This window comes from Onychostoma macrolepis, chromosome 10 (genome assembly GCF_012432095.1).
Source record: "Onychostoma macrolepis isolate SWU-2019 chromosome 10, ASM1243209v1, whole genome shotgun sequence".
NCBI classification, from domain to species: Eukaryota; Metazoa; Chordata; class Actinopteri; order Cypriniformes; family Cyprinidae; genus Onychostoma; species Onychostoma macrolepis.
Window position 1 is genome coordinate 5,760,376 of NC_081164.1, and position 20,487 is coordinate 5,780,862.

General features: G+C 36.2%; 1 protein-coding gene across 1 annotated transcript in view; it reads right to left on the bottom strand.

Moving 5' to 3' along the window:
• The window catches only part of ugcg (UDP-glucose ceramide glucosyltransferase), a 34,197-nt gene extending 14,263 nt beyond the window's left edge, over positions 1-19,934 (bottom strand). Inside the window, exons 1-2 of the mRNA XM_058789571.1 lie at positions 19,671-19,934; positions 11,597-11,738 (exon numbers count right to left, since the gene is read on the bottom strand). Coding sequence (XP_058645554.1) covers positions 11,597-11,738; positions 19,671-19,768 — 240 coding nt within the window. The 5' untranslated portion in view covers positions 19,769-19,934. The remainder of the gene's footprint in view (positions 1-11,596; positions 11,739-19,670) is intronic.
• Positions 19,935-20,487: the final 553 nt, after the last annotated feature.

The following is a 20,487-nucleotide window of genomic DNA, read 5'->3' on the forward strand; positions in this document are numbered from 1 at the left end:
TGAAGTCAACAACCATCTTGCCGTTATAATAATAAAAACAGGATCATTAAAAACAATTTTTTATTAAATGAAAAACTGACAAGTGGTTTGACCTTTTTTTTTTCTCTTTTTTTTTTAAATAAAGAAAAGCATGCAGCGAAGCAGTTAAAATATGAAAAATATTTGAGAAATTTTTGACCTCTAGATCAGTCATGTGGTGCACGGGGAGAGACTGTCAAATATTGATACAAATCTCTAAAAATATCAGATAAATTGACATGGCAAAGTTTGTTCAGGCTGTCATAAAAACGTCATATGGTGCGACTCTTAAAAATAAAATAAGTAACTTATTAAATAAAATGTATTTAAAATATAAAGTATTTAATATATTAAAAAAGACTTTAAGAACTTTAAACTAAAAATATATTTTGAAATGAAAAGTTTACACTCATATGCAAGTTGGTATAACCAATACTTTTAAGCCATTAGATGCAAATGCTTCCTTCTCATTTCATAATTTCTCCTCAACCAAAGGACAAATAAATTCATAAAGTGGCACAACTTTCCCATATGCTCACTATTTAGTTCATAATCTAAAAAGAACAGACTAATGAAACACCCAAAATAGTAACAGACACTGGGCTGCAAACAGCATCTGCCAAAAATATAACTGAAGAAGAAAAAAAAAAAAATTGTATCAAGGAGCTGAATAAGTCCCCTATAAAGCATTAAAAAAAAAACTCATGGGATCCACAAAACTGCTCTGGATTTTCTATTGATCTGAGCTGACAGCACTGAACTTCCAGCACTCGACTGAATTGAGCGGCAAAGAAAGTGTGGCAGGCCACAGAACAAAAGCTTTCAGGGAATTCAGTTTGAGGCTTGGAGTCGCACCAGGGCCAAAGTGAGAAAGAACAGGCCTGCGCTCTGACAAGAGACACCCGTCCCCCTTCGGCCACCTCATAATACTCTACAGCCACCATGTTGCCATGGCTATGGTGCAGGACATGGGAGCCCAAAGACAAAGGGCCTTTTCTCTGCTCTCAGAGATGCGGGTATGCGACAGTAACCCCGAGCGGGGTAATAGTGCTGCGCTGAAAGACCTCTCATTCAATCATTTATAGACACGTCCGGGAGCAGCCCCTCCAATTTACATCCAGCACAAGAAATCAGGAGAGTCTCTGATGAACTGTGCCAAGATCAGTCCGTCTCAAATGAGGGAGCATCAGTGACTATAAACATGAGGTTGTGAAATAATATGACAGATGAATACTGGCGTCAGAGAGAGGTGAAATGGAAAGCAAGGGGAAATCCAAGTGTGCAAAATTCATCTTAGATCTTGTTACATTTGTGCATCGAAAACAGTGTTTAAGGATGTTAATAAATTAAATACTGTAGATACCATTAAAACAAATGCATTTCAAACAACCTTAATTTGTTTAGTCAAATTTTTTATTATTATTTACTTAGTATATAATTTATTACAAATAAATCACTGCAAAAATCAGTAGAAAATACCTTCAAGTATATTTTGGAGATTAAAAATGTTTAAATTGTAACACGTATACATTCAAGGTTTACATAAAAATGAATTGGTATAACTATCAAGTACATTTTCAAGCAGTGAGCACTACAAAAGTTTGTTTAAAATTGTATAGTTAAAAAAAATTGGCACATGCATTTTAACGATTCTTTTTTTAAATACTTTTTTTTTTTTTCTCTTGGACTCTAATGTGTCATTCACCCTTAAAATGTACATTTTATTTCTATTAATTTATACATTTAAAAAAATGAACTTTTAAAATAGATGTGTGTTACATTGCGCACAGGGGATATTTTATAGAAATATTTTTGGGTTTCAGTCTCTCTCTCTCTCATCACATTCAAAATCATTACAGTTTGTACTTGTTAGTATGGCAGAAACGAATAGTCGACATTATTGACAACAAATATTTATGTTGGTGAATAGTTGTTCGATCTTGTGACAAAATGGCTGCAATAACACAGTTTGACCAGTGTGGCGCTGTAGCGCAAGACTGTAATTCAGACCTCCAGAATAAAATCCAATATAAGAAGAATGAAGAAATGAAGCAGACCCAGTAGAGTGTGGGAAAGTTGTACAAAACTACAAATAAAAACGCTGTTGTGTAAAAGCCCCAATAAACTCAGTTATTTTTCGTTCTGCACTTAGCCAGATTACATGATGAAACACTTATCTATGTGAGGAAACAATTACACTCGATTTAGATACAATACAACGTCCTGGAACATGAAAGAAATAGTATCTATTTTAATGCATTTTTAAGTCTGAATCACATTAAAAGCATATTTTGCACATTGCGAATACGCTGCGCAAGTAATACACTCGCCAACCCAACTTCAACAAAAACATCGCTTTATGCCTTTGATAATATGCTAACACTTTAGTTTAGAGACCAATTCTCATTATTAACTAGTTGCTTATTAGCATGCCTATTATTAACATATTGGCTGTTAATTAGTACTTATAAAGCACATATTCTGTGGGATCATATTCTACATCCCTAATCCTACCCAACAAACTATTAATAAGCAGCAAATTAGGAGTTTATTAAGGAAAAAAGTCAGAGTTAAAGGTTTGTTAATAGCAAGAATTCGACCTTAAATTAAAGTGTAACGATAATATTTGCCATGTCGCAGTTGTCACGCCAAAGTTCGGTCATATTGTGTTCACTGATCTTTTTATGTAATCATTTAATTAATGTTTTTATTAATGCTTTGGGTTACTTTTCTAAATAAATGAACTGAATTAATTATAATTAATCAGTCTGCTCATTCACATCTGTTGAAATGGCTTTTAAATTAGTTTGGGCAAATGAGAATGAGGTTAAACTAGCCTAATGCATGTCCACCCAAAGATAAACATTTAAAACGACACATCCAACTATCAATCCAAAACATTGTACAATGTCACAATTACTAACTGACAAATGTCGTTTTTGGTTGCCACAACATTGCCATGACAAAAGTTTGGTCATCAGATTACATTGCAATTACATAACTCTCATATGCTATTGGTTAGCTCTTACAACCAAAAACAAAAGTGGTAATAAAAGACGGAAGACCTACGTTTCTAAAGTAAATGGAGTAATAACACCAGAAAAGGCATGGGTCACCTACAGCCATTTTCCTGACCTCCACTGTCTGTTATAATCCGTGTTTCTCACTTTCAAAACCCCAGAGCTGATGTCCCTCCCAGCATTACTAATTTAGAGGTCCGGGCATCTATTCTAGGAACCCTAATTGCCAAAAAAAAAAAACACTATTATTTCCGGCTCTCGAAGGAAGCTGAAGCTCAGCTGATGCCAAACGGTGAGTGACATATGAGACAACAATGTTCTGTAGGTTAGGTGCGTCTTTCAACAGAACACAGAGACCAAACAAACAAACCACCATGACACACAGTAATTCTGAGTACTGCGATGCGAAATGAAACCACTGCGTGACGGTAAAAGTGAAATCTGATGTTCTTCCTTCAGTGACCCATATTGTTCCTGAATGTCATTCGATTCCTGAATGTCATTCATAAACATTAGATTGTTAATTTAAGAACAAGTAAAAGCAATTGGTATTAATCAGCACATAAACATGAAAGCCGGAAATGATTTGATCAGAGATTAACCAAACACCCGGACAAATTGGCTCGCAAAAACTGTTAAAAATGACAATTTAAGGTGCACATTTAGCATTGTTGGTGGCTTAGTTGAGGGTGTGATTTTGGCAAGTGAACACTGAAGACAGATTTTAAATGTGATAAATCTGAACAGCTCTTAACAGCTGAACATCTGGCCCTCATGACATCCAGATCCAGATCATATTCCACTGTGTTTTGTGCGTCATTTAACATTTCTGGGAGCCTGGGCTGATCGGTACATTTACTAATATTCAAATAATTTTTCTCTCTAAACCACAGATTCACTTGGAGGTTGATTTGGACCGGTCACTGCAATGCAGCCTTTACAACTTGGGCAAAAACTTGAACAAATTGTGCCGTAATGTATGTATTCATCTGAACTCAGAGTAAAGGCCGTTTCACACTGAGCGCGATGCGAAAAAGCGAGGCAAACCGCTGACGAACGGTGCTTTCACATCGAGCGCGAAACGATTGATCACTTTCTGCTAATTCACTCCTGCACGCTAGGTGGCACCAACCAGAAATGCTTTTTTCCCCTCATGTAGCCTATGTATCTCGTATATTGGTTTTGCATTTTTGCTGCTCAATATACAGCATTAAATTAAGATAAATAACTTTTTGTTCTTCATCAGAAACACAAACTATCCATAATGCTTACAAGAATACATCTGACACTCGCGCACGTGGAATAAATTGGATCCAGATCACATAATTCAGTGGAGAATTAATAGAAATATTATTCTGTATAACGTGAGAATAAATCTGTTCTGAAATACCAACGATAACAAGAACTCAGCATCCACTTTCTTCTCTCTACCGGGATACTCTTCTTCTGTGTTTATTTACACTGGTTTTCGAAACAGCGCCACCATTCTCACCCTTTTGTGCAACAGCAGCTGCTCTGGGCACGTGATCTAAGCTCAAATCTGATTGGACGGACCGTTTCATCGTGGAGCAGCAAAAAAAACATCTTCACTTTTTCGCGCCTCGAATTATCGCGCCTGGTGTGAATAGCCCCATTAGGGATCTATTGTTTCGATTTAAAAGCATCATCGCGTCGAACATTCCGTGCCAAATTTCACGTTCAGTGTAAAAGCCCTTAATACACTCCTATTGGTAGCTGAAAGCATAAACAGTCATAACCAGCCAAAATATTTAATGAACAAAAGAGTGAACTGTGTGTATATATATATACATATGTCAATGGTTGATGTCCAAATTACTAAATGAATAAATAAATCTACAGTTTTATTCTGATTCTGAGTGGGCCTAAGATATAAGAAAATGCTTAAAATTATGATAATAAATACTTGTAACAAATAATTGTGGAAGAGTAATCCATTTCATTTTATTTGTTGACATTTTAATTTTTATGCATTTGCAATTATACTGAGAAAAAAAATGGGGTTGTAACAATTTTCACTCAGAAATTGACAGTAAATTTAACAAATAAATACAAATGGCAAGTAACATTAAACTTACCATGAATTTTTGAAAGTAATTTCTTCACAAACACTCCAATAATCTTTATTTATAACTTTGTGTACCTATGTTCACTACATTGTAAAAAATGATTATTTGATTTATTAATGCAAGCATCCCTGGGAGTCAAACCGATGAAACTGGTGTTGCTAATAAACATAATATTGCAATAACACCTAACCAACAAAACCTCATATTACAAGCTTTAGCCATAGCCGTTCAAGCACTGAATTATCGTTGTCTCTGTGCCTTAAATGGCAAACTGCACCAAAAATGGAGATTAAATAGACCGATAAACTGAACAAAAAATAATCATTAGAATTCTGTTTTGGCAGATGATGGGATTTTTAAAGTTATTTTAGTGAAAAAATTCATACCTTTGGCTATAAGCCTGTACAGACAAGACTGAGTGATGGCGGTGCTTGACATACAAGAAAGGAACCATAAAACAATGAATGCATGCTGAAAAAGAGGAACTACTGCCCTAGAGAAGCTGATGTGTTCTGACAGTGGACTAAAACTCAAAGTAGGTGTCTTGACAAATCCGTCATCCACAGAAGTAAAAAATAAATATGCAAATTGCAGTTCCATGGAACGCCTGAAATGCCCAGGAATTAAGTCAGGAATAAACATGCCGTGAAAGAAGAGACTCTTGCTGTTGGCATATCTGTTGAAGGCAATTCATTATTTTTCATTTTTATTCCCCATGCACTTGAATTTTTGAGCCTTGGAACGATTCAATTGGACATGAAGCATTTTTAATAAAGCTAGAACTGGCTGAAAATTAGACTTCCTCTTGCATATGGCAAAGGCTTTATGTCTCTGAAGAGAAATTAAAGATGCATTTACTCTTGTTTTGATCTTATTAGGCCTGAATTAAAGAACTGGGAAAAATTTCAGCATAGAAAACTCATCCAATAATGTTGATGCACAATTGGCTTGTGTAGTCGAGAAGAGATATTTCACTCTACAAATAAATTGATACCCTGAAATCTACTTCAATAAATAATAAATAAAAATACAAAAAGCTTAAATTTATAAGGCCAACATCCTACAAGATGAATTTTAATTGTAAACCTTGATACTGATCATTTGTTTCAGGGTACAGCTATTCTAAAAATGTAATAAATTAATGTTTAATATTTTTTGTATTAATAAATTAGAATTAAAACAATAAAAATTAAAAGTAAATTGTTTAAAAGGAATACAAAATTAATTTGGGCAACGCATTACAATGTACAGTGTGAAATATGGATATGAATAGTGCTGTCAAACGATTAATCGCGATTAATCGCATCCAAAATAAAAGTTTTTGTTTACATAATATATGCGTGTGTGTACCGTGTATATTTATTATGTATATATAAATACACACACAAACAGCATATATTTTGAAAATATTTACATGTATATTTATATTCATATAAATTATATCATATATAAATATATATATTTAAATATTTAATATACAAGCATAACATTTTTCATATATACATGCGTGTGTGTGTATTTATATATACATAATAAATATACACAGTACACACACACACACACACATATATATATATTATGTAAACAAAAACTTGTATTTTGGATGCGATTAATCGCTTGACAGCACTAGATATGAAGAATTTTAATCATTAGTTTTTATAAAGATTCACTTTAAGGTTGAGTTAGATTTCTTTCTGTCATCATCTAAATGGAAAAACAGGGGAAATGAGCATGCACAAACATCCAACATTGCATTATCAAAAAATATCGTCTGATAATCGATATGGTACCAAAATATAATGCTACCCAATTCTACTTTGACAATTTTAGGAACTTTGTCCCTTATTTTAGCCAAAGCTAAATCAATCATTGCATTGCATGAAACATACAGACTGTCTGGAACTCCAGTAACACAGATAAGGAATAATTTACTGGAATTTGTTGTCCAATCAGATCAAGGGGACTAGAACTAAAAGTTGAATGCAAACCATCTGATTGGTTGTGATTGTGTGGTGTCAGCAGTAGTTTCACGTGCAGTGCAGACAAGGAAATTGATTGGTTTGGAAACTGGTTAAGATGACATGATTTAAAGGGGAGATTTTCTGGATCTAGATTATTAGAACCGATTCCTTCACAGCAGAGGCTTTATACAATAACCCTCCCCCTCCTGTTATTCACTTGAAAATTAACAAAGAACGCTCCTAAAGAGGGGAACCACTTCTCCAACCCTACAAGGAGCAGCAGCTGGAGGACGAATCAACATCTGTGCTGCTCAAACAGCTGTGTGACGGAAAATAGAGCAGAATGTCCCATCTGCAGAGCTGCACGTCTGAATGCACCCTGTCACACGTCACGCCTTGATTCCCACAGGAAGAGCAGCGGAGGTTTATCCACCTCCATCAAGACTAGAGTCTGCATTAAACTTTGATCAGTGGAATGAACTACAGAAACCTCAACCTTCATTCGCTGGTGACTCACTGCAAAAGTCTACAGGTTATTCTGTATTTCTCAGGAAACAATGAATCATCACTTAACGTTTCTGCGTTTATTCATCTAAAACATAACGCAGAAGTTGACTGACTGAAAAAGTAATGCCTGGATTTATATTCATGTGTTATTATGCAGGGGTGTTTTCTTTGAGACAGACTGCAAAAAAAAAAAAAAAAAAAAGCAGTGGGTTTTTAGTTTTGTATTTTTTAACAGTTAAATTGCACAATTTTCCGTAAAGTGCTACACTACCCATAATCCCAAAGTGTAATCCACCAATCAGAGAAGTCGCATTTAAAATGGAAATGAGAGAGCAGAATGAGAAGGGTCATGTGAGTTTTTGCAGACTAGCACAGGCAAGCTAGAGAGTGTTTAGCTAGTTAAGTTAGCCAGTTACATAGCAAAAATGTTAGCTGAACGATTTTTGAAAATAATCGAATTGCGATTTGTTTTACCAATATTGCGATTGCAATTTAATATGCAATTATTTTTGAAAGCTCTTTATGTTCTGTATTATTCAACAAAGACAAGCAATAAATCATTGTATAGTTTGACCAACACAATATTAGATTAAAATAATTTTTATTTAACAACTACAATCACAGTAGTATATTGACTGATTTGTTGAACTTCCAGCCTTGTAAGCATGTAATAATTATGACAACATAAAGCACTGACAAATAAGCCTGGTGTAAACATTAATATGAAAGTCACACAAACTAAAGTAGATTGCAGAAATATAAAAACAAATCTGTTGCTTTACCACACTCAGTATTTAGGTAATTCAAAGTCACTGTAATAAACATGTGGATTGCACTTTTTAAACAAACACTGTCTGTAAATTTTAGACACACTTTAAATAAATAAATAATTACCTTATTATATAGCCTATATTATCTTAAGGTCAAAGTCTTCAGTAGTCTTCCATGTGCAGTTTTGAAGTACGTTCATATATATGCTTTCAAACATTTCCGTGTGTAGCGTGCCACGGTTGCCAGGTTTTCACAACACAACCTGCCCAATTGCTACTCAAAACTAGCCCAATCGCGTTTCAAGGGGGGTCCACCGGTAAAAAGCGCATTCAGGGGGGTAAAATACACGTTTTTTGGAGGGGTTCCCCTGGTAAGATTCGCATTTCAGAGACTAAATATCACGTTTTTGGAGGAAAACCGCAGACTTGGCAACACTGTAATTGTGCCAACTTGATGCTTCCTCTGAAGACTGCTTAGATGTGTTTTGAAGCAGTGCTGCTAGACCGATCGCTGTATCAAAGTACTGCGAGAGCTATAAGAGAGCAGACGTCTCCTTATGCTTTCTCTCGCCCATACTTTGATGTCATACACCTCTTTACTCTTGCGTGTCACGTGACCGAGTAATCGCAGCCTCTGCGGTTGGAAAAAAAACCCCAGCAATATTATCGCAAATGCAATTAATCGTTCAGCCACCCTAATAAATTTTTTTTAAAAAGCCCCAAAACTGACCCAGAAAATCCAAGTGCAAGGATTTATGGTAGTATTTATAGTACTGTTTTTTAATTTGTACTGCTTAAGATTAAAAAAAAAAAAAAAAAAAAAAAGTGTCTAGCATTTTTACTGTAATACACTAAAGGTCCAATATGAAAATACGTTAAAAACTGACCCAGAGTTACATAATTCGCAATGTACTTTTTAAATACTCAGTAAAGATTTGATTAATTTCAGAGTTGGTTTAGAATTTTTTATTTTCTTTATTTTTATTACTATTTTTTTAATGCATTGACAAAATGAATGAGAAAACATTCCCAGAACCAAGGCCACTAAAAAAGTTCGGACTGCCTTTAGATTAGATTCAGGTTCATACAAACAAATGCAGTGCAAGTCTAATATTATTACTAGAAATCAACTACAATATAAATCACAAGAGATTGAGGGGACAGGACTTTCTGTTCAGGGTAGGTCATGGAATTGCATATTATACGCCAGATCAATTTCATTTTTAATTTAGGAGCTCTGACAGATGGCTTACAACAGAGCACAATCATCCAATGGTAAATGGGTTATTTCGCAGAACAGCCACACCTGGAAAAGCTCCTCATTAGAAAAGCATCAGTGATTTGATCAAAAGCTTTGTGCTCAAGTCACGATGCAAAATAGAAACACTGTAATTAGACGGTGGCAGTGCTCAGCAACAAAGATAAGCATGTATTATCAGGGGACGCACCCTGTGTGTTTCCATCACGTCTACGGTAACCTCTTCATTACTGTTGAACACAGTTGCCACCTTTAGCGAATCCTGATGGGTGAACCTCATGAAGAACATATCCAGGTCTTATTTCCCCCCAAAATGATCATGTGACACCTAAGACTGGAGTAATGATGCTGAAAATGCAGCTTTGATCACAGCAATAAATTACATTTTACAATATATTCACATAAAAAACAGCTGTTTTAAATTGTAATAAAATTTCAACATTTTTACTGTATTTTTGATCAAATAAATGCAGCCTTGGTGAGCATAAGACACTTCTTTCCAAAACATTACACAATTTTGAACACTGAAAATGTGTCATATGATGAAAATGTCATTACAGAAATGAAAACTTGTGGGGAAATGATCCTAATATGATGGCAAAATGCTAAAATCCTGCTTTAGATTCTTTATGCAAAATTTAAGGTCTTATTTTTGCATAATTATTGGGTAAAACGTGACCTGGACGTGTTTTGTATGTACCTCATCAAGGTACAGTTTTCGAAATGCTCAGGCCCGAATATTTGGGATGGCTTCGTATACATACATTTGCCAGGAAAATTTGAACATCTATTCAAATAGCCGAAAAGACTCTCCAGTCAGTGTCTTAAGAATGTCCTATCGGAATATCCTGTAAACCGAGAACATAAACTTTATTTACATAAAAGCAAAGCAGCGGTCCTTCTGGGAATTTCTGTTTCATCTTTGTATCATCATCTATGTTGGTGGCCTGCTATAATTCAGCCTCTGTGTTTTAAAACATCCCAGCAACGCTGTCTGCCTCTAGCCACAAGCAAAAAAGAACTGCAGAGAACATAAACCGAGCCGCACATGACGCATAAATGACAGCAATGCGGGAAAACAGCAGCAGTGTGTAACAGATAAATGCCATCTCGCCTACCCAAGGATTATAGTATCTCCATCAACAGGGTGCAGGCAATGACCCACCAACACCTGGTGGGCTAACCACATTTTTGTTTCCATGAACATAATGAGAATTTAAACGCACATCTCCCACGACTACTTAGATGCGACACAGGAAGTCACAAATTTACCACCTAAAATGTATGCACATGAACAAGTTGTGAATTGGAGCTCAGTATTTCACCACACTGATGAAATATTTGCAACCTAAAAAGTAGGGCAGTGCATTTTAGTCCAATTTATGAAAGAAATTTGATCTAATTCAACAGTATGTTTAGTCTTCAGGCTCTCTCTTTTAAGAGGTAGAAAGCCATTGCAACGGTCCGTAAAAGGTCAAAATGCCAAAAAAACCTGGTGAAAGAACACATCAGTGGTTTTGACAGGATGTGTGCAAGAACAAATGCGAATTGGTAAAGGCTAAAAAACAGAACTGGCCTAACTATAAGCAATAACGTACAATATCATCCAGCTAAATTAAAAGAGTGGTCACGAAAATCAAGTTTTGACACAATCTCTTAAAAGCCAACTGAAGTATGAGACTTAATGGCAATATTTAACCTATAATTGTCTATTGTTTTAAATCTACACTTTAATTTGTCTACTCATTTGATTGCATGGAAGATAATAGCACACCTCTCCTCAAGCCACACAATTTTAGGCATCATTTCTGTCCGTAGCAAATACAGGTCTGGGTGAGTTAAGCCCTGAGGTTTTGTACTTAAGGGTTTTTCCAACACATAATAGCAAATGCATATAATAACAACAACTTGACCGTCATCAACTTGAAATAGCAGTGCGAGCAACAGCAAGGTCAAAGAGTTTAGAGGATGATACCTTGGGATAGTCGAGCTCAAAAAACGTCTCCAGATTGTTTATGAGATTGGGGTCCACACCCTTGAGGGGCTTCAGCAGCGATACACCAGCCAGTTTGCTGTATGGCACCTTTTCTGTGGTCTTCTTGTTGAGATGCAGACGGCTGAAAAGAGAGAGAAGAAATGTTTTTAGATGACATTATGCATTTCAATGTTGGGGTAACACATTACAAGTAACGCCAGTTAAATAATCAGATTACCTTTTTCAAGTAACTAGCAAAGTAACACATTACTTTGTAATTTACAAGAAAATTTCTGACTTTCTTTTTTAAATAAGTAATGCAAGTTACTTTGTTTTCCCATTTATTGACCAGCAATAATTAAATGTTAAATAACACAAATATCCTTTTTGCATTTTATCCCATTTTATTATTAATCAGTGTCTTTGTTGCTGACCTTCGATGATCCAATTAAACCACACTGTAAAAAAATCTAAAGTTGAGAAAACATAAAAGTTTAAGGCAACCAGCTTCAGCAGATTTTTGAGTTTTCTCAACTGGTTGTATTCAGTTAATACAACAAAAAGTTGAGAAAACTCAAAAATCTCCTACAAAATTGAGTTGAAAAATCTGCTGAAGCTGGTTGCCTTAAACTTAAGTTTTCTCAACTTTAAATTTTTTACAGTGCATATGAATGAACAAAAATGACTTTAGATTAACATAACATTTCTCTTTCTTTTTTTTTTTTTTTTTATTGCTGAAGAGAGAAAAATGAGCCCAGCCCAAATAAGAAAAAGTAACTAAGTAATGCAATTAGTTACTTTTTTAGAGAGTGACGCAATATTGTAATGCGTTACTTTCATAAAAGCATTTCAAAAATCCATCAGGTGTGCACAGGGTAAAACTCTGAGTGTATATTCATGCAAACAGGATGTTATGTTGCTTGCTTTGTGCAGGATGGTGAATTTTAGGGAGGTTTTTTGAGATCCTGTGAAGCTAAAATATGGCCTATTTTGGCGGTAGCAAATACTTCTAAAAAAAATCCTGTTCGATTATGATCAGAATTAATCTTTAAAATCATTTACAGAGAGAAACACTGATGCAGTTAAAAACTACAACAGGAAGGTCTATGTGGCAGACATAGAGTCAAATCCTACTTACTCTATTTGCAAGCAACCTGCAGTAACCAAATGAAGGCTGCAGCACATAAGCATGCAGTGGGACGGTGTATTATTTCAAACAGTGATCAACTGTTTGTTTGCAGTCTGACTGGCAGCTGACAGGTCACCTATGTACTGCAACAAGGCAGGTAATCCAACTGGTTTAGTTTCCCATGTTAACTGCAGTTTCAGTATTAAAGGTTTTCGTCAGTTTCACACACTTGTCATACTTTGATTAAAGAAGGAAGTCTCACGGTGCTCAAAGTCTATAGGGTCAGGCGACTGTCTTTTATTATATTTATTGTTCCTATAAGTCCACTGAACTCAGATATTTGTTACGAGAAGCTCTTTGGCTCAGTTTCAGGACATAAATCAAAGAACATTTCCTGGATGTCACAAAACTCTTTAAAAACCCTCTTATATTCAGACTATTTCTGAGAACTGTTCACGTTCAGGTCTTGTTTTGATGGCAGAATGCTCATGTAATGCAGAGTTAACCGCGTCAGTGTTTATAGAGGCATTTAAAAATTGGAGCAATTTGATCAGCACTTCCGGCACCTTCCTCTTCTCAGGAACTCCGCTTGTGCACTTCCTATCTGTTCCTGTCTGAAGGGTCTGGAGTCTTTCCTGACACACTTGCCAGCACTCTACAGAACAAGCACAGAAGCTTCCAAGACAGCAATAGCCATTAAAAGCTGGAAGAAAGATTTAGCTGTCTGAGAGTGTTTGATTCTGAGAGATAGGTTTGTCTATCATGACTGCCAAAACATGACTGTTGCCACTTTCTTGTGAACGTCAAACAACATTTCAAGCAAAGACTGAGCGTTAAGAAAGAAGAAAAAATGAGAGTTAAACTGCTATAAATGCAGTGATATAAAAACACCCGCACCGGGTTTCAATTTTGAAACGTGTAGTGCTCGTTTATTCAATGAAGTCAAAGCTTTTTGAAAAAATCTATTTGTGGCGGTCAGTTTTGATATTGTGGCGGGCTGCCACAAATAAATCAATGTATGGGAAACAACCAAATAATTATTTTATGATTATTACATAATTATTTAAGTCATTTGTTTTGTGCGGATATTCATACAGTCATTATTAATTATTTTATCATGGTGAATAAGTGCAGGGTAATTTACCACCAATTTTTTAATTTACCATGCGACTGCCAACAATCTGTAACAATCATATGCAAATGTAAAAAGTAGAAAAATGGTTTAAAAGTTACAGATGGCTCAAAACAAAGATGAAAATTCACAATTTTGCATAAATATAAGGGCAATATTATTATTATTTTTATTATTTTTAATCAATTACTTTTATAATTAATTATTGGTGCTGTTGTTTCTATTATTATTATTTTCATAATGTTTTTTTAATATTCTATTATATTAATATTGTTATCGTTATATTTTAAAAATACAAGAAATAAAACAATGATTATAAAATTTGTTCTGCATACCGGTTACCAAACCCTTAAACAACAATCAGTATCAATCATATACTCACACACGCATTACATTGGCCACCTTACCTAAATGTTAATTACCCACATTTCCTGATCACATCCCACACTCCTCTCTCTGTAATTTTCATTTTTTTACCATCAATAATACAAAAACTGACTAGCCCTTTTTTGATGACATAGCTACAAAGTGATATCTGTTAGTAAAGGAAAGGCCTCTCATTCACGCGTGTGTAATGTTTACTCAGCTCCGCACATGAGTCAGTGAAGGAATTTCTGAAAGCTCTGGGAGCAGCTCTTCATCAGTTCATGTGAGAGCCGCTCCTGCTGGAGGTGTCTGGCTCTCTCACGCTCTATTAAATATGGGGGGCAACATGGCCTCATCTCACCGCCTCATACCATTAGCGCAATGGGAAGCAACGTCATTACCCAGTGCTCAAAACTTCCACTAAAGACCAAATTCCTAGAATAGCAATGACTACATTTTAATGAACCATTGGAAATTCATTTCCCTTTGATTACTCATGGCACACGGATGCCCCAAGGCGGAAACACAACTTTATAAACAAAGCATTATTTCCAAGATATAAAAGGGAGATTTGTACGTGGGAGGCACGTAATAAATGCCATATGCTAGTGCTCAGTATGCATCCGTTATACTTCTTCAGTTTGGTTTAATATTAGTGTTTGCAAAGTCATATAACCATTACTATTGCTCATACTCACATTTGAACAAATCTAAGTATTAGGTAAATAAGTAGATGGACCTACATTGTTTGTTCTACAGATATGAAGGATACTTACAAACTCGTGCTGCTTGAGGAGAGGCAGGGATCTTAAGATCACCTGATGATCTTGCGTCACTGTATGAAACTATGAAATATCTATGCCACAACATTTATATGTACATTTCAAGACATTATAGCTGTACAAGCCTTGACTGATTTTGTGAAGAAAAAAAAAGATGCATGTTTAATATATTTTTGTATACATAAAATAAATGTAAAAAAATATATATGATTTTTTTTTTTTTTGTGGTCACGTGTTAGTGAAAATGGCGCAATACTTGAAAGAACAAATCTAAACTACAAGCAGGGAAAAAAAAAAATCTTATCATCAAGACGTTTTTACCTACTATTTTTATAGTGAACGATACAATGACAAAACAAATTCCTGAGATTTAAGGTGCAGGCACATTTCCTGTATTCTGACTCATTTTTGTGGACAAAATCCAGTTATTTTAATAGGAGCACACAATAATAGGGTAATTTGCATTAGGGCAATAGATTTCCCCATGCCAATTTCGTAAAAGATTTGTCTGTGCTTCATACATCACTACTGACAACAGACAATGGACATTCTGCCTGCAAAATTTCATCCAAACGTTCTCTAATGCGGTAGTACCTCTACTTCAAAAAAAAAAAAAAAAGACTCATATCTGGCTGTTGTGAACCAATAAGTGAAAATCAGGTTAAAAAACTTTGGTAAAACTCTGAACTACCAGTACTTTCCCTTTGTGGCAATCCTACATGAAGCCATGAAGACATACGCAACTTCCCAACTTTATGCAAAGAGGAAAGGATTACATAAAGAAATTTTACTAAACAGATCCTATCACACTGAGTCAAACATCACATACCACAGGAGTAACATCAGAGCTGAGGAACCAGAAAACACAAGAAGGTGAGGAAGGACTCGGGCGAGGTTCTCACAGGACAGGCTTCACACCATCTCCACACCTGACCACTGAAACTAGGTGTACTCTAAGAAACTCTGTTACAACACCGAACCTGTATTTCTTCACCTTAACGTCTCTCCGACGCTGCCGTTGAAGAATTACCCAACCAGATGAACAATATAAAAAACGTCATATAAAAGACTCCATTTAATTAACTTTCTGTGGATGTTTCGGGTGTGAAAAAAGGGTTGCAAATATGCTCCTCATGATTTTAAAAGCAAATCCATTAAAGGTGACATATCATCAAAATCTGACTTTCTTCTGTGTTTAAGTGCTTTAATTGGGTCCCCGGTGCTTCTACCAACCCAGAAAACATGAAAAATTTATTTATTTTTATTTTTTGGTAAGCCTTTCTCTGCAAGCTTGTGAAAAAACGAGCGCGTCAGATTTCACTCCCCCCTTGATGCAGAATGAGGATCTTATTATAATATTACCGCCACTTAATCTGCAAGTTTCCACCCACTGCACCGTCATTGTTTTCGCAAACAACAATGGTGTAGCAGTTCTTCTAACACCATGGTGAAAGTTCAAGCAAAGCATGCTAACTGTTTTGTCTTTGGCTGCACTGATGAGCGCAGAAAACCATTCAGAGTCCCAGCCTCAGAGGAGATGAGAGAGCGGTGGATTTATTGATTTATTTACTGTATATTACGCTGCTGCCACACAGATCTAACATAAACATGCAATTTTTTTCCCCAGCTGTTTATCTTCACAGACATAACCGACTGTTTTTGTAACTCATGTGTTTTTAACAAACTTGTGTGTATTTGACGGTTTAAGCGCAATAAGACATGAAAGAGAACTTAGTTTAGTACTCACATGTCATGTGTCGGCCGCTTTCTGTGCACGTGCTTCGGATGTGTGCGCTCAGAAAACCGTGCATCAAAAGTTTAAAACGCATGATTTTAGCACGATAGACATGATAATCAAAACTACAGATGTTTTTAGGCAGAGTATCTTAGGTACTATTGTTGTCAGAAGCACCGACCACGATACCAGTTGGTACTACGATTTTAAAAACATCTATTTCCCGCTAACATTTGAACGCTGTTGAGCGGATTCTTAAACACCGCTGATTGGCCACAGTGTTCACGCGCTCAACAGATAATACTGTGATTGGTTACAATAATCATCATTTCATGCTCTTCTTACATGGAAGCACACAGGAGCGTTTGAAAGCTGCGTTTATCAGTGGATCAGCGCTAGGGCTGTACAAATAATCGAATGCGATGATCATGCGCATCTCGTCAGTAAAGCCGGTTCCGTGATTAGCGGTAAATCTCCAACATGTGCTTTCAGGTGGAGCGGCATTTACTACACAGAGCTGTAGATCACTGACAAGCTGCGCAATATCGCGTTCATAATTGCAGGCGATATATCGCCAATAATGAGCGCGATATTGCATAGCTTGTCAGTTTTCTGAATAGTTTTAGAATTATCATCGCATTTGATTATTTGCACAGGCCTAATCAGCGCTCAAATGTTAGCGGGAAATGGACGTTTTTAAAATTACAGTACCGACTGGTATCGCGGTCAGTGCTTTTGACAACACTATTAGGTACGAGTTGTAAAGGCACAGTCCTACTCAGGAAAAGATGGCAGGGAAAACAATGTGTTTCTGCTTCCACTCAAAATAGGCATTTTAAAAATGATGTAATAAATGATCTGTGGGGTATGTTGAGCTGAAACTACCCAGACACATCCTGGGGACACCTGAGACTTATATTACATATTGTAAAAAGGGGCATAATAGGTCTCCTTTAAAATACCTTTGACTCTAAACATATGAAGGAAAACACTAATAACAGATCATTGTCCACTCACAAAAAGATATCATCAGGGCTCGAGGGGCAACATAACGCCGCTCAAGATAGTAGTGAACTACTATCTGTTACAAAGAAAGCAGTTGACCACAGGGTACATCTTGGTCATGAAATGCAGTGCTTTCATTCCTGTTTCACAACAGATCGGTGTGAGTGACCTCACGAATGACTCACGGTGGTGGACAGCACCAGTAGCATGACCAGCCGCGTGCCATTGTGTAGTCAAAGCCAGACCATAATGAAGCATAAGAAATAACGGACACGAATAAAAAAAAACTCATCATGGTCGTCTTTTCAGAGCAGAATCTATATAAAAAGTGGATTTTCAGTCAAATTTCTGCAATGGCTCTTCATTACCACATGCTCAGTTATGAGTGCATGATGACTTAAAAACTTGCTAGGATGGTTGGGGTTCTAAGAACCGACTTGTTTTAAAACTAGATCTAAAAACCTGGAGCTTGTTCAAAGGCAAAAAATGAACAGCAACACAAAAGCTCATGAGTATATTGGAAATAAAAATATTACAGTATGTCATAAGTATTTTGTAACGCATGATAATGCGTATACAATGGAAGCTGACGTCTTGAGACTCGTTTGAATGAGTCGTATGACCCGCAGTGACCTTGTCCTGAACCCTGGCCGTTTTTGCATTAGCGGGTGAATACGAACACATCATTTGGGAGTTTGCAAATGCCCAAAAACAATCCTGTAAGACAGACACGAACAAGAAGAGCCTCTAGGATCAGTCTGACTCAGTGTATTCTTCAGTAGAATCAGAGCGTGATAGAAACCAAGACAACTCACATGACACATTGTTGCAGGTGGAGGAAACTCCCGACCCGCAGTTCCCTAGTTAAAGTTCAGTTCATTAAAGCCTGAGTATCATATGATATACACTACCAGTCAGGAGATAATACACACTTGACTGAATTTATCATATATATATATATATATACACACATACACACACACATTTATACATATACATACATATATGTACATAAATATGCATACAAACATATACATATTACATATATTTACACACATATGCATACAAAAATACACATATTACATATATACACACACACACACACACATATATACATACATATATATACATAATATATATATATATATTTTTTTTTTTTAACCGATTACTGAAAGATGCTAAAATATGTATGCCAACCTGACAGAATAGATACGATACCAGGTAATACACTGGAGATGATACGTTATAAATAATGAACAGCATTCGTTATCTTCATTGAAAACTGTAGGTTCTATCAATGGTAAACAAACGCGTTTGTGAACGACAGGCTTTGTAAACATGACTTACCCAAACAAACCCATTATAATATATAAACATATTCCATTTAAACCCTGAAAGCCGGTTGTTGAAGAAGCTAATTGAAGTAGCTTTGACTCCCACCACAGACAATTAATAAAAGCCCCCTGAGAAATGAACCACCCGAGTGATTTAAAAACCCATTAGACTTCTTAAAGTAACGAATAAAATAACACGAACAGTGCGCAGTAACGTTAGCTATGCTAACTACCATCGCTAGCGATTAGAAACGACATTAATATACTAGCCGGAGGCTAATGTGTGTATGATTGACATATTACTAATATGAATGTATCCCGCGCCAGCTGTGCTAACAAAATGAACATTTTAATAGATGTAAATATGTTTTCACGCGGTAGCAGTTAAACCGCGACGAGCCGAAGAGGAAACCCCTGTTAGCCAGACATCCATCTGCACTGAACGCAGCGACGCGCCGCGCCGCGACACACTACAACGCTCCCGTTACAATCAACGAATCTGCCTACACTGCAAGCCCGCGATCAGCGTCGCTAAAAATAAGGGAAGCGTTTGATGGTCTCTCTCAAATCAATGATGCCGCATTCACTTACACGTAGATGATGGACACGAGGTGCATGAGCCAGAGCACGATGAACAAGAGAAAGCCGAAGATGGAGAAGCCTTGCAGGGCTAGATCGAGCAGGGCCATGGCTGTCCTGTGTCCGGATGCGATGACACCTCAGTGTTCGGCCCTAATGCTGGAGCTCTCTCTCTCTCTCTCTCTCTCTCTCTCTCACACACACTCACACATACATACACACACACAATCTCTCATACACGCTCTCAGATGACTGCGCTGAGCAGGCGGGACTCTGCGGGAATCAGCGCATAGCAGAAGTGTGACGCGTTCATGGGTGGGGCTGCGGTCGAGGTGGGTGGAGTCTGCAGGATTGCGCCAAATGAACAGTTACAGTATTTACATTATTATTTTTTTTTAAGTCGACTGTACATACCAAAAAAAAAAAAAAAAAAAAAACATTTAGCTGGATTTCCATAACGTGTCGTTTGTTGCCAAGAAAACATCCAAAATACACTTTTAACTTTTTATTTTATTACTCTTTATCTATTTGCTTCTGCAGATTTTAATTAGCCTATGTTTTTAAAGGGAAAAATGTTTTTTTTTTGTCCTTCACTGAGCCAGAAATCTCCACTTCAGTAAGTTGCACTTACTCCAAACTTTACATTTTTTCCATATCGATATTCTGAAGGGATTTACAGAGAGGTTTGTTCATACGTAATTTCACCTGATTTTAGACATTTTATTTCAAAAAAGATAGTGAATATATATAAATATATATATATACATATACATACAATGTATGTGTATGTATGTATGTATGTATGTAGGCCTATATGTGGCCCTGGACC